Here is a 14,052-nt window from a genome sequence, read left to right as displayed (position 1 = left end):
TTTCAGATCATATTTGATAAATGGATTAAGAAATGGTTTCGATTCTATGGTTAAATACGATACATGGGATACAAAAGTATGCAAAAAATAATTACTCAGCTAGGTCGCAATCTACAGTTGTTTCGGATTTGATTAAGAAAGAATGTGAAAAAGGTTTCAAAATCATTTGATTGTAACAACAATTTATGTATATCAGGGGCCAGTTGTTCAACTTGTCGTTAAGTCTAACGCTGTCGTTAAAATATGCTAACGCTTCGTTAAAATTTAACGCATGGTTAATCCTGTTGTTCATCTCTACGTTAGATTTAACGCAACGTTAAACTGTCGATAACTTCTATAAAATCTAATGCTGCTATAGACCTTCGTTAAATACTTAACGAAGAGTTTTAATTTACAAAATGGCTGCTCTGTTAATGGTACCTAGGCAAAGAAAAGAGAGAATCTTCAGAGGAATGGTTTCGCATCTAAACAATTTGACTGACAATGAAATGAGGATAAGATATAGGTTTGGAAGAGACTCTATAGCCTACATTTTTAATATTGTGGGAGATAAATTGAGAAGATCTACAGCAAAGGAAACTGCTCTAACAGTAGAACAACAAGTCTGCATAGCCTTGAGGTTTCATGCCTCTGGGTCATTTTTACAAATAATTGGAGATACAATGAGCTACGACAAAGCAACTGTATCTAGAGCAGTGAATGATATTACCAATGCTTTACTTGATGTGAAAGACAACTTCATCCAGTGGCCAAAAGACATCAATTCTAAAAACAGGGTGAAGTGTGGTTTCCACAGACAAATGAACTTCCCAAATGTTTTGGGGTGCATTGATTGCACACACATCAAGATACAAGGGCGGGCCATCAGAGGACGAGGCAGCTTTTGTCAACAGAAAGGGTTTCCATAGTGTGAACGTGCAGGCTGTGTGTGATTACGAAGGTACTTATTTAATTTGTTAATCTTGTGTGTCTGATCTCCTCTTCGTCTGTTTATTTGTTCACCTTTGTTATTATCTCCCTTAAACTTTCTCGTCAGTAAGCCAACAATTCGGCCCTCGATCATATACGACCCAAATGTTACAAGTGATCGATCGACGATCGGGTCATTGTGTGCTATCTTTTCCAATAAGACCGCGCACCTGTGACTCCAAACAGTGTGGTTATGTGTGCCACTTATTTATATGTGATATTTCTAATCTTTACAATGTTGATTGATTGATTGTTGGTTGCTTAACGTCCAGTGGCAAATATTTCAGGCATATTCAGGACGAGAACAAGTTCACATTAAATACAATAGGTAGGTTGTTGTAATAGAGGCCATCTAGGATGATGGTCGGGGAAATTTGGACTGCCACTGGAAAATGAGGGTATATTGGATAGGGACAGAAATTTTGCCTTGTAACAGGCAACCTACGGACCCCTCAAAGAGTTGTTGCAAGGGTTCTTAACGTGCAAAGAGCGTGGCACTCTCTTTGCACGAGGCATCGGATTTAACGTCCCCTTCTGACGGACGTGACTGCGAACTTGATACATCCCGCACAGCCAAACGGACGCCCCACTTCAGCAAGCGTTTTACTGCCGGTCGGGAGAAGACCAAGTGACCATATTTCTATACCCCAGTCACCCTTGGGGTTTTACAATGTTGATGAAGGAAAGCATAATATTACTGTTGTATTTTTTCTGCCGGTCGGGAGAAGACCAAGTGACCATATTTCTATACCCCAGTCACCCTTGGGGTTGTTTTGTGTTGGAAGAGTAGTAAATGTAGAAGGTGATGTTCATATATCATCTTGTTATAGAGTAGAAGATTTGGTTGATTGTTCGAGGGAAACAGAAGAGAGATTTCAGGGAGAGGTGACAGATGATGTAGTTAACATTCGTTTTAACCACATCAAGACCAAAGAACAACTAGAAGATGTTTAAATATTTACAAACCATGTGATTATCATGTTGGAAAAATCAACGAATTTGTGTAGTGAATTCAATCATAAACTGATGATAGATCGGAAAATGTGTATAGTAAGCCTTGTAACAGGCCACCTACGGACCCCTCAAAGAGTTGTTGCAAGGGTTCTTAACGTGCAAAGAGCGTGGCACTCTCTTTGCACGAGGCATCGGATTTAACGTCCCCTTCTGACGGACGTGACTGCGAACTTGATACATCCCGCACAGCCAAACGGACGCCCCACTTCAGCAAGCGTTTTACTGCCGGTCGGGAGAAGACCAAGTGACCATATTTCTATACCCCAGTCACCCTTGGGGTTTTACAATGTTGATGAAGGAAAGCATAATATTACTGTTGTATTTTTTCTGCCGGTCGGGAGAAGACCAAGTGACCATATTTCTTTACCCCAGTCACCCTTGGGGTTGTTTTGCGTTGGAAGAGTAGTAAATGTAGAAGGTGATGTAACAGAAGAGAGATTTCAGGGAGAGGTGACAGATGGTGTAGTTAACATTCGTTTTAACCACATCAAGACCAAAGAACAACTAGAAGATGTTTAAATATTTACAAACCATGTGATTATCATGTTGGAAAAATCAACGAATTTGTGTAGTGAATTCAATCATAAACTGATGATAGATCGGAAAATGTGTATAGTAAGTTTACTTTCATTTGATTTAAACGTCGACAGTTAACACGATAAAATAATTTGCATACATGAATATTCATAAATGAAAGACTTCATTCCATATTTCAGTCACGTGATAAGTTTTTTTTTTACATTTCTAGAAATAATATTATTTTTTTCTACATGTCGATGAATGACATCTTAATTTCATTATGATTAAACTCCAACCGTTATCAATAACAATGACTTTCTTCATAACGAAGTCCATATACCTTTTTTCTTCATCTAATTAGAAGTTTTTTCATCTTCCTGGTTAATTCCCTTTCTCTTAATTAAGCAAGAATTATTTCTAACGCTTACATCTTTCTTCTCCTCATCTTCAGAAGAGCTGATTTCTATCAGCTTTCTTTTTTTGCACTGCAGAATAAAAAGTAAAAATTATTAGCAAAAACATTTATATTGTAGAGAAGATGTAAAAAAAAAACCCACTAAACTTAGAACTATGGTACTTTAAAAAATATGTTTACTTTTAACTCTTTCTTAGTAATATTGTTAACACTATATAACTTATAATAAGTTGAATCTATACATACATTTCCCTCGGGAGAAGACCAAGTGACCATATTTGTATACCCCAGTCACCCTTGGGGTTGTTTTGCGTTGGAAGAGTAGTAAATGTAGAAGGTGATGTTCATATATCATCTTGTTATAGAGTAGAAGATTTGGTTGATTGTTCGAGGGAAACAGAAGAGAGATTTCAGGGAGAGGTGACAGATGATGTAGTTAACATTCGTTTTAACCACATCAAGACCAAAGAACAACTAGAAGATGTTTAAATATTTACAAACCATGTGATTATCATGTTGGAAAAATCAACGAATTTGTGTAGTGAATTCAATCATAAACTGATGATAGATCGGAAAATGTGTATAGTAAGTTTACTTTCATTTGATTTAAACTTCGACAGTTAACACGACAAAATAATTTGCATACATGAATATTCATAAATGAAAGACTTCATTTCATATTTCAGTCACGTGATAAGTTTTTTTTTTACATTTCTAGAAATAATATTATTTTTTCTACATGTCGATGAATGAGTCGACATCTTAATTTCATTATGATTAAACTCCAACCGTTATCAATAACAATGACTTTCTTCATAACGAAGTCCATATACCTTTTTTCTTCATCTAATTAGAAGTTTTTTCATCTTCCTGGTTAATTCCCTTTCTCTTAATTAAACAAGAATTATTTCTAACGCTTACATCTTTCTTCTCCTCATCTTCAGAAGAGCTGATTTCTATCAGCTTTTTTTTTTGCACTGTAGAATAAAAAGTCAAAATTATTAGCAAAAACATTTATATTGTAGAGAAGATGTAAAAAAAAAAAACCCCAATAAACTTAGAACTATGGTACTTTAAAAAATATGTTTACTTTTAACTCTTTCTTAGTAATATTGTTAACACTATATAACTTATAATAAGTTGAATCTATACATACATTTCCCTCTTGGTTTTCTTTATTCTTTTTACTATCTTTAGTAAGGTCTATCATCTAAAAATAAACATGTACATGTATAGGTTTAGAATAACTAAAGGCTCTTAAGAGCCTGTGTCGCTCACCTTGGTCTATGTGCATATTAAACAAAGGACACAGACGGATTCATGACAAAATTGTGTTTTGGTGATGATGTTTTTGTAGATCTTACTTTACTGAACATTCTTGCTTCTTACAATTATCTCAATTTATAATGAACTTGGCCCATTAGTTACAGAGGAAAATATTTTGTTAAAATTTATAAAAATTTACAAAATTATTAAAAATTGACTATAAACGGCAATAACTCCTAGAGGGTTGTTGAATTGTTTGTTGATCTCACTTTGCTAAACATTATTGCTGTTTACAGTTTATCTCTATCTATAATAATATTCAAGATAATAACCATAAACAGGAAAATTTCCTTAAAAAATTCCAATTCAGGGGCAGCAACCCAACAACCAGTTGTCGGATTCATCTGAAAATTTCAGGGCAGATAGATCTTGACTTGCAAAACAATTTAACCCCCATGTTTGAATTGCTCTTAATGCTTTGGTTTCAGAGTTATAAGCCAAAATCTACATTTTACCCCTATGTTCTATTTTTTGCCAAGGCGGCCATCTAGATTGGTTGGCAGGGTCACCGCACATATTTTTTTAAACTAGATACCTTAATGATAATTATGGCCAAGTATGGTTAAATTTGGACCAGTAGTTTTAAAGGAGAAGATTTTTGTAAAAGATTAGAAAAAATTACGAAAAATTGGTAAAAAATGACTATAAAGGGCAATAACTCCTTAAGGGGTCAACTGACCATTTTAGTCATATTATCTTATTTGTAGATCTTACTTTGCTGAACATTATTGCTGTTTACAGTGTATCTCTATCTATAATAACATTCAAAATAATAGCCAAAAAACGGTATAATTTCCTTAAAATTGCCAATTCAGGGGCATTTTTGCGCCTAAATTTGGATCTGAAGAAGCCTCTTCATTCTTCAAAGATAAGATGACTACATTCACGAAAACCATGCGCCAGACATTTCGTACATCAATGATCGAATCAACAAAAGAACTGTTTGATAACTTTACCGCTGAAATTCAGAAACTATAAAGCGAAGCTACAGAAAAAAATCGATATCAAAAGACCAGGAGGACATACCACTCTAAGGAAATTCAATGAAAACGATTCAAAGACTTCATGAAAAATGGGCTGAAAAATATAGAAACAATGGAATGGATAATCATAATGAGAATAAAGAAATTGACAAATTGAAAAAAGAAATTAAAGAGTTAAAGGAAACTAATTCAAGTCGTTGCTCTTCATAGGAAACTAACACTAAAGGAGATATAAAACGCGAATTGGATGAACTTAAAGAGAGGATTGAGGACAAAGGAAACCGGTATGAAAGGAAGGAGTTTAGAGGTGGTCGTGGGGCACCGAGGACGTCATTATGACTTCTAAGAACTCAGTGAATTAATAGTGAGAGGAATTATAATTTACTTATTGTGAAAAACTAGATGCTAGTGACTGTGAATGCAGGTTTGGCTTATTGACTTAATTTGCAGAATGTTATTATATTTTTAATATCCTCAATAATTATAAATGTTCATATGCTGCTAATATCTTACTTACTTATTGAACTTGACATGTTTCAAAATTAATGCCCGACAATCTAGTTTCCTGTGTATAATGTCTTACCAGGAATATCCCGTATTGCTAACAAACATAGGATTATGTTTTGTTGCTTACTGTAATGAAAGTAAAATATCTATTGCAAATACTGTATAGCTAAAAAAATCTATAAAATTAATTATTGGCATTGATTTATTGATATTTTTCTCAAATCGATTCATACGTTTTTACACAAATAATACGTATATATCAGTCATCTATTCTTACAACTACAGGGGCGGTTCTAACTGATATACGTGGGAATCCAATGTGACTTCGAACATTAAACACCAATCAGATTACAGAGTGTGTGCGAATGACTGTTCGGTGGTATTCCGTTTTTTAAATGAATTTGTAGCACCATATACCTCTGAAGATGACCAAAAACTATAGGATCTTGTAGGGGATTTCTTGGAATATTTCAGTGAGTTGACATCCCACCCCATGTAAAATTTCAACAAAATCCGAAATATCTAAAAATGTAGCTAGGGTTACCCAGTTCTTCAAGGTTTAGAACTAACCAGTCAAATCCGTTGTTGGATGCGTTAATAGTTATCAAAGGTACCAAACTGAAAATTGTACAGCAGGTGGGCGTTCCATCTTCACAAGACATATCAGTGATGTTAGCAAATGGAACCCCTTATTCTCTTACCGACCATTTGAACCAAGATCCCTTTGAACAATGTTAAGGTATCCTCACGACTTGTGGTGGATGTCATCAACAAACCCAACATAAGAACAATTCAACCATTCGATGGTGAATATAAATGTAGCAGGCTCACATGCACAATTTCGAGGCAGTACAAAGCAAAATATTCGAAGAAATGTCGCATTAGAAAGGTAACCTTAGCCTTAGAAGAAAAGATAAACTATTGCTGTAAAGCATTGAAGTAAATACAATAATTTTATTTTAAGATTTTATCATGAATGTATTAAGTACACACTATATTGAGATGTAATCCTACATGTATTAAGATTTAATCACACATGTTTAAGTCATTGAAAGTAGTAAGTCGTTGGTCCATCTATCATTAAACCTCATCCGTTCAGCTATAATGACCGAGACGTCTCATATGTTCAACCTATAATGACCGAGACGTCTCATCTGTTCAACCTGTAATGACCAAGACGTGACTCGCTTGGATTACCAAAGGATTGTTTGACACCTGATGATGGAAGTGTTTAAACGACCTTGACTGGATATTGATCCCTCGTACGGTCGGGCGTTTGGTGAGCTTTAAACACCTTCTGGTGGCCCATCTGTTTTGTAGTCCGTTGGAATAGGTCAAACAAGACGACATTGCACGCAACACAGGTGACAGGAAAATAATTGTAAATGCTAGTACAACTTTTAAATTATAAGTAGTATCATAACTCTCAGTCCAAAGTACCAATTGTAAACTTTCGTTTAGTTTGGTTAACCTTGACAGAAGGCAATCATCAATTTGTGAAACATTCGATAAATGTATTTAATATTATCTCTTTGACAATAATATAGGTTTCATAATATATGTGGAAGTGTTTAACGACCTTCACTGGCTTTTCAGCCCTCGCACGGTCGGCTCGGTGCCGGAAGGCGTTTGATGAGCTTAATCATATTTTGATGCATAGGAACAGGTGAGGACGCCATATATGCCCAATAAACAACAAATGGAAGTTTTTGCTGCACAATAACAACAAATGGAAGTTTTTAACGACCTTGACTGGCTATACAGCCCTTGAACGGTCGGTTGCACAATAAAACTTTTACTTTGTGTTTTTATAGTTTACATGGTATATTAAAATATTTTTGTCATTGATTGTAAATAGTAAAGTCGCCATGAAGCGTACAAAAAGTTCCAAATTATAAAGTTCATTCAAACGCTGCTATGGAAACAGGCTTTTAATTAACTTTACTTTCGATAACAGTGATTCGTGCAATGTCTGCAAAACACCCTCAACCCAATACCACTCTTGGGTATACACGGCATGTGAAAGATTCTTTACAAAGAGTTGAATACGTCACACAGGTGACAAAAATGATTTTGTCATTTTAAGTACATAGTTTTAAAACTATTAGTCCCGATTAATTGTCTAAAAGTACAGCACATCTGGGAATTATAAGTCCAGAGCATCTGGGACCAAAACAAATTCGGACTATCATCTCAATTAAGAAATAGACAATTTTTTAATGTCAACTTCAGAAGCGGAATTAAACGGGGCGGGCGCCTCGTTCTAAATTGCAAAGCATGGCTGGTCTTCACTTATTTAAGTATCAGACCATTCCATCTGTTTTATCATTCATATTCATAGTATATAAACCGAATGACCGTGATTACCAATCAACTGGCCTACGATTTATTTAAGATTGATTGTTGGTTGCTTTACGCCGCATTAGCACAAAAAGGCTATATCGCGGCGAGAGCTAATTCGAATATTTTTACAATTTAAAGTATATTTTTAAAATAAGACAAAACGTCCTTCAATATACTAAAATTCTTGACTAAAGCAAATTGATTATATACAAATAAAAATCAACAGTAAAATAACGTGATAAAAATTAAAAACGATTTAAATATAATAACAGTTTTATATTCTATAATAAATTCCAATTTCTTTTAAAAATGCAACAATATTTGTAAAAGGAACATTTTTGAATAAATCATACATATTATTGACATTGAAATGCTTCTTACGAATATCAGCAAAGTCAATACAATTAATTAAAACATGTTTAATAGTATACTTGCAGTTGCAAGGAACACATTGTGGTTCATCTTCATTTTTTAAAAGATACTCGTGTTATTCTAGTATGACCAATACGACATCTAGTAATAACACACTGATCTTTTCTGCACATAATATTATTAAAAGGTTTGCCTAAATTAGGTTTAATTTCATGCAATTTATTATCATCTTTTTTACTCCATTTATTTTTCAATATATTAAAAACATATTCTCTAATATTAGATTTAAAATCAGTATATGGTATATCACAGTTAGGGTCACCCAGGGCATTCTTTGCCTCAAGGTCTACAGCTGTGTTTCCAAGGATTCCAACATGACTCGGAACCCATAGAAATATTATTTCTTTCAGAAGAATTTTTAAATTCCTCATTACATATAAAATTTTGAGAATTGTTGGGTTTTTAATTTTAGTATTTCGTAAAGCTTGTAAGCATGAAAGTGAATCCGAACATATAATAAATTTGGATTTATCTGAAGAAGCAATAAATTTCAAAGCCAAAAGTATTGCTTCTGCTTCAGCAGTAAAGATGGATGCATCAGATGGCAAACGCAGAGTTGCAGCTCTGTCCCTGAAGACAGCAGCAGATGCAACTCTGTCACCATCTTTTGATCCATCAGTATAGACAGTTGAGAAATCTAGATAATCGGCTTTAATTTCAGCATAGTATTGCTGAATTAAAAGAGGATTTGTTTTATTTTTATTGTGTTCACGGAGATCAAATATCATTTTTGGTTTGGGAAGTTCCCATGGAGGACATTTGCAAATTTTAACTTGAGCAACAGATTTTAAATCAAAAGAAGCTAAATGTGGTTTTAAACGTATACCTAACGGAGGAATTTTATTTTCATGTTTTGCAAAAATATCTTCATAAATCGGATTAAAAACACAGCTGTAGGCAGGATTATCTGAATAGGCTTTTAGTTTGACAGCATATTGAAGTCCAAGCTTCAAACGTCTGTCAGAGAGTGAGTGCTCATCAGCCTCTACATACAGACTCTCAACTGGTGAGGTTTTAAATGCGCCAAGACAGAGACGCAAACCTTGGTGATGCACAGCATCGAGAATCTGTATGTAGGACTTCCTTGCAGAGCCATACACTATAGAGCCATAATCTAGTTTAGATCTAACTAGAGATCTATATAAATTAAGTAAAATGTTGCGATCAGCACCCCAGTCAGTGCTGCCGACAACTTTTAAAATATCTAAAGCTTTTAAACATCTCGATTTTAACATTTTGATATGGGGTAGAAAGGTTAACTTTTTATCGAAAATTAACCCAAGAAATTTGGTTTCATCAACCATTTTAATTGGGTTGCCGTACAAAGTGAGTTCTGGATCAAGATGCAATTTCCTTTTGTTACAAAAATGCATCCCGACCGTTTTTGACGTGGAAAATTTAAAACCATTTTCCGAGGCCCATTTTTCAATTCTTCCAAGACATAATTGTAATTGTCTTTCTATGTTATTCATATTTTTGCCTCTGTAACATATTAAAAAATCATCAACGTACAATGAACCTTCAATATTACTTTTTAAAACGTCAACAAGGCTGTTGATTTTAAGACTAAATAATGTAACAGATAAAATACTGCCCTGAGGGACACCCATCTCTTGATCATACAGATCAGACATGGTCGAATTTACTCTAACATTAAATTGTCTGTTAGAAAGAAAATTAGAAATAAAATTAGGCATATTGCCTTTCAACCCCATATCAAATAAATCTTTTAAAATACCATATTTCCATGCAGTATCATAGGCCTTCTCAAGGTCGAAAAAGACCGACACCACATGTTAATTTTTCGCAAAACCATTACGGACAAATGATTCGAATCGAACAAGATGATCAAGAGTACTGCGGCCCTGTCGGAATCCACACTGAATATTGGCTAATAGCCCATTGGATTCCAAGAACCAAACAAGGCGATCATTGACCATCCGTTCGAGTGTTTTACAGACACAACTGGTAAGAGCAATTGGTCGATAATTAATAGGATCCGTATGATCTTTACTTGGTTTTGGAATAGGCACGACGGTTGCAAGCTTCCAGATTGATGGTAAATCACCAGATTCCCAGATGTTATTCATGAGCTGCAAGAGAGCTACTAGCGAGGAATCTGGCAAGTGTTTTAAGAGTTGGTAGTGAATATTATCAGGCCCACAAGCTGTATCATGGGCTTTTGATAGAGATGTTTTAAGTTCTTCAAGAGAAAATAGTTTATTATAATTTTCACCATTTTTTTATTTAAAGTTTAATTTAATTTTTTCTTTTTGTTTTTTTAACTTTTTTAAAGTCTTCCCTGTAGTTGTTACAAGAAGAAGATTTCGCAAAAGTTTCACCAAGCTTGTTGGCAATATCCTTTTCAGATGTTAATAAATCATTGCCGTCTTTCAAATGTTTTACAGTGGCTTTAGAATTTTTACCTTTTATTTTATTTACCATATTCCAAACTTTTGTCATCGGAGTGCGAGATGTAATCCCCGAGACAAATTTTTTCCAGGATGTTCGTCGGGCTTGCCTACAAGTCCGCCGTGCCTTAGCGCGAAAAATACGGAAATTACTCAAGTTTTCCGTCGTTGGTTGTTGATTGAACCGTCTTTCAGATTTTTTACGGTCACCTATGGCTTGATCACAAGCGTCATCAAACCATGGTTTGCTGGGATGTTTCGGATTTGTCGAGGTCTTAGGAATAGCTCTGTCAGCAATTGACGTTAAAATTGTATTAAAAGTTAAAATTGGATCTTGTACAGTCTCAAACATCTTTGACTGAAGTTCCGCTTGACAGAAATTCTCAAACAAGGACCAGTCCGCCTTGTCAAGTTTCCAACGTGGTACTCTCTGTTGGGCAGAAGTAAAAAGATGTTCAAGTACTATTGGAAAGTGATCACTTCCACATAGATCATCATGAACACGCCATGAATAATCCAGAAGCAGAGAGGGATCGCAAATAGTGATATCAATAGAAGAATAAGACCCGTTTCCAGGATGAAGATACGTATTAGATCCATCATTAAAAATGCATAATCCTTCTTGAGAGACAAAGTTCTCAATGATCTTACCTTTGGCATTATGAGTCTTGCTACCCCATAATGGATTGTGAGCATTGAAATCGCCCATAAGTATAAATGGTGAGGGTAATTGATCAGTGAGGTTTTTGAGTTTTGCTTTATCTATAATTGAATTGGGTGGAATATATATCGAACATAAAGTAATTGTTTTGTCTAACGATAAACGAATTGCAACTGCTTGCAGATCCGTGGTGAGTTGGACTGTGCTATGAATGACGTTGTCATTCACAAAAATGGATGATCCGCCTGCAGCACGTTCATCTACCTTAGAAAATGTGCTATACATGTTGTATCCTTTTAAAGATACATTGTCACTTTCTTTTAGATGAGTTTCTTGAAGACAAAATGCAATAGGTAAAAATGACTGAACTAGAAGTGTTAACTCGAGAAGATTTATTTTAAGACCTCGGCAATTCCATTGGATGATATTAGTCATTATTTAATGATAGAAGGGCGAATGCTGTCGAGTTTGCCAGCATTCTTATTTCGCTCACCCTGAGATTGTGATCTTTCGGGTGGCGGAACACTTTCGGTTTCCATTTCAGTTTCATCGACAAGTGTTGAAAATCTGTTGTGCGAGGAGAGTCGTCGATCTCCGGGACCACATGCAGCTGGTTTTACTCCGCCTCGACCCCTACCCCGCGATCTCGAATCAGAAGACTTCAGAGAGGATGTATTTACTGGCTTCTTTTGGACATCCTTCTTTTCTGGAGAACGAAGAGGAGATGGGGCTTTAGTAGACTGTGTACTGGACGAAGAAGTTAACTTCTTAGATGAAGATCAAGACAGACTTTTTGAGGTGGAAGAATCATCTATGTCACTGGGAAGATCCCAGACAGATTCACCGACCCAATTGTGTATTTCTACTGTTTCTTTTTTATTTGATTTCTTTTTCTCATATTTTGTTGTTGATGATATTGAGCTCTGTATGGAAGATTGAGTTGACTGAGTACTGGTTTTGGAAGATGTTGGTTTTCTTGGAATTAATATTTTATCGGTAGGTTCTGTTTCAACAGGCAGCATTGTAAAATTGTCCGCATCAATTGGCCAAGTCATGCGAGTTTGTGTATTCTCGTGACTGAATGAACGGACAACTTTGCTGGCGTACGATGGTCTGTTTGAAACAAGGAGATCATTCGAAACAGAAGCTATCTGTTTAGCTTCTGGGTAACTGATGTTTCTTTCTGTTTTAATTTTAATAATATTTTTTTCTTTAAGGTAAACAGGGCAGTCCCTAGACGATGAAAAATGGGATTCACCACAGTTTACGCATTTAGAAGATTCAGAGTTACAGTTTGTTCCCTCGTGTCCTTCGTCAGAACACTTGAAGCATCTCTGCTTACCACGACATTGTTTGCTTCCATGCCCAAACTTTTGACTTGGGTTAGGGATAAACATGTCAACTCTGATTCCGAAGCAACCTAAAGTAATAGATGGAGGAGGAGTTGGAGTTCTAAAGGTCAAAAGATATGTATTTAATTTGATTATATTGCCATTCTTTTTAATTTGAAATCTAATAACATCAGTTACACCTTAACTCGAAAGTTCCTTACCGATTTCTTCCACGGTAAGGTCACCAAGGTATTGACTTCTGTCTCGAATGATCCCCTTACAGCTGTTCAAACTGTTATGAGGAGAGGCAGAAACAGGAAAGTTTGTTATTGTAGTCATTGTAAGTAAATTTGTTGATTGACTTTTGTTGGAACATTCAACCAACAAATTGCCAGATCTCATTTTGGAAACTTTTTTTTACAGTATTAGCAGCGCTTTGAATTTGTTTGTGAATTACAAAGGGCGATATTTTTGAAATTGGTTTTTCATCTGTTCCTTTTATTACAATAAATCTGGGCCAACTGTCATCTTCCCGACAGGGCTCTGAATCATCACATTTTCTTTTCTTATGTATTAAAGCTGATTTAGAGGGTTTGTTTTGTTGTGCCATATGAAAGGAGAAAGATTCACCATTCTTGTCATCCACCCACCTCGGAGTGCCTACAAGGGCGATGCTGTGTTTCCGTGGCGAACCGGGATCAAGTGCTAATGCTGAAAACGAGCTCCAAATATAATGTAGCTGGTCCTCAAAATCAGCACCTAAGATCAACTGCGGAAAGCACCAGATGTTCCAAAAATAGTATACTCAAGCAGAGCGTATCCATCAAGCGAAAAAGAAAGCGTACCACTTGATTGACCCATGAGCCATCGCCTTCTTCAGTTATCCGAAATATAAATAGCTTAATTTAAAACACATGTGTATATTATGAAAATTGTTACAAGAAAGCTTATTGTTGAGGATTAACTGAAGGGCTCGACATGACCAGCCGATTGATCGAACCGGGTCCATCCGACCTCCCGTTTAGATGATATCGAAGCCAAAGCAGCTTATTGAACTATATTCTCGTCCGTCCGGGTATTTTCTGACCGTAAGGAGTCTGGCTATAGCCCTCATCCACAAGGATCTCGTCAACCACCGACA

General features: G+C 35.6%; 2 protein-coding genes across 2 annotated transcripts; one reads left to right on the top strand and one right to left on the bottom strand.

The window, feature by feature from the left end:
• Positions 1–398: 398 nt before the first annotated feature.
• LOC139493990 (putative nuclease HARBI1) lies at positions 399–908 on the top strand. Its single transcript, XM_071282159.1, has one exon. The coding sequence runs from the start codon at positions 399–401 to the stop codon at positions 906–908; it is 510 nt and encodes a 169-aa protein (XP_071138260.1).
• An 11,451-nt stretch (positions 909–12,359) lies between these two features.
• Positions 12,360–12,977, bottom strand: LOC139493989 (uncharacterized). The gene has a single exon (XM_071282158.1). The coding sequence runs from the start codon at positions 12,975–12,977 to the stop codon at positions 12,360–12,362; it is 618 nt and encodes a 205-aa protein (XP_071138259.1).
• Positions 12,978–14,052: the final 1,075 nt, after the last annotated feature.

Source organism: Mytilus edulis, chromosome 11 (genome assembly GCF_963676685.1).
Source record: "Mytilus edulis chromosome 11, xbMytEdul2.2, whole genome shotgun sequence".
NCBI classification, from domain to species: Eukaryota; Metazoa; Mollusca; class Bivalvia; order Mytilida; family Mytilidae; genus Mytilus; species Mytilus edulis.
The sequence above is the reverse complement of the archived record's forward strand: the minus strand, read 5'-3'. Positions and strand labels throughout refer to the sequence as shown.

What these genes read in the sequence shown, in the direction of transcription:
- LOC139493990 (XM_071282159.1), top strand. Translation starts at nt 399, where the DNA reads ATGGCTGCTCTGTTAATGGTACCTAGGCAAAGAAAAGAGAGAATCTTC.
- LOC139493989 (XM_071282158.1), bottom strand. Translation starts at nt 12,977, where the DNA reads ATGTTTATCCCTAACCCAAGTCAAAAGTTTGGGCATGGAAGCAAACAA.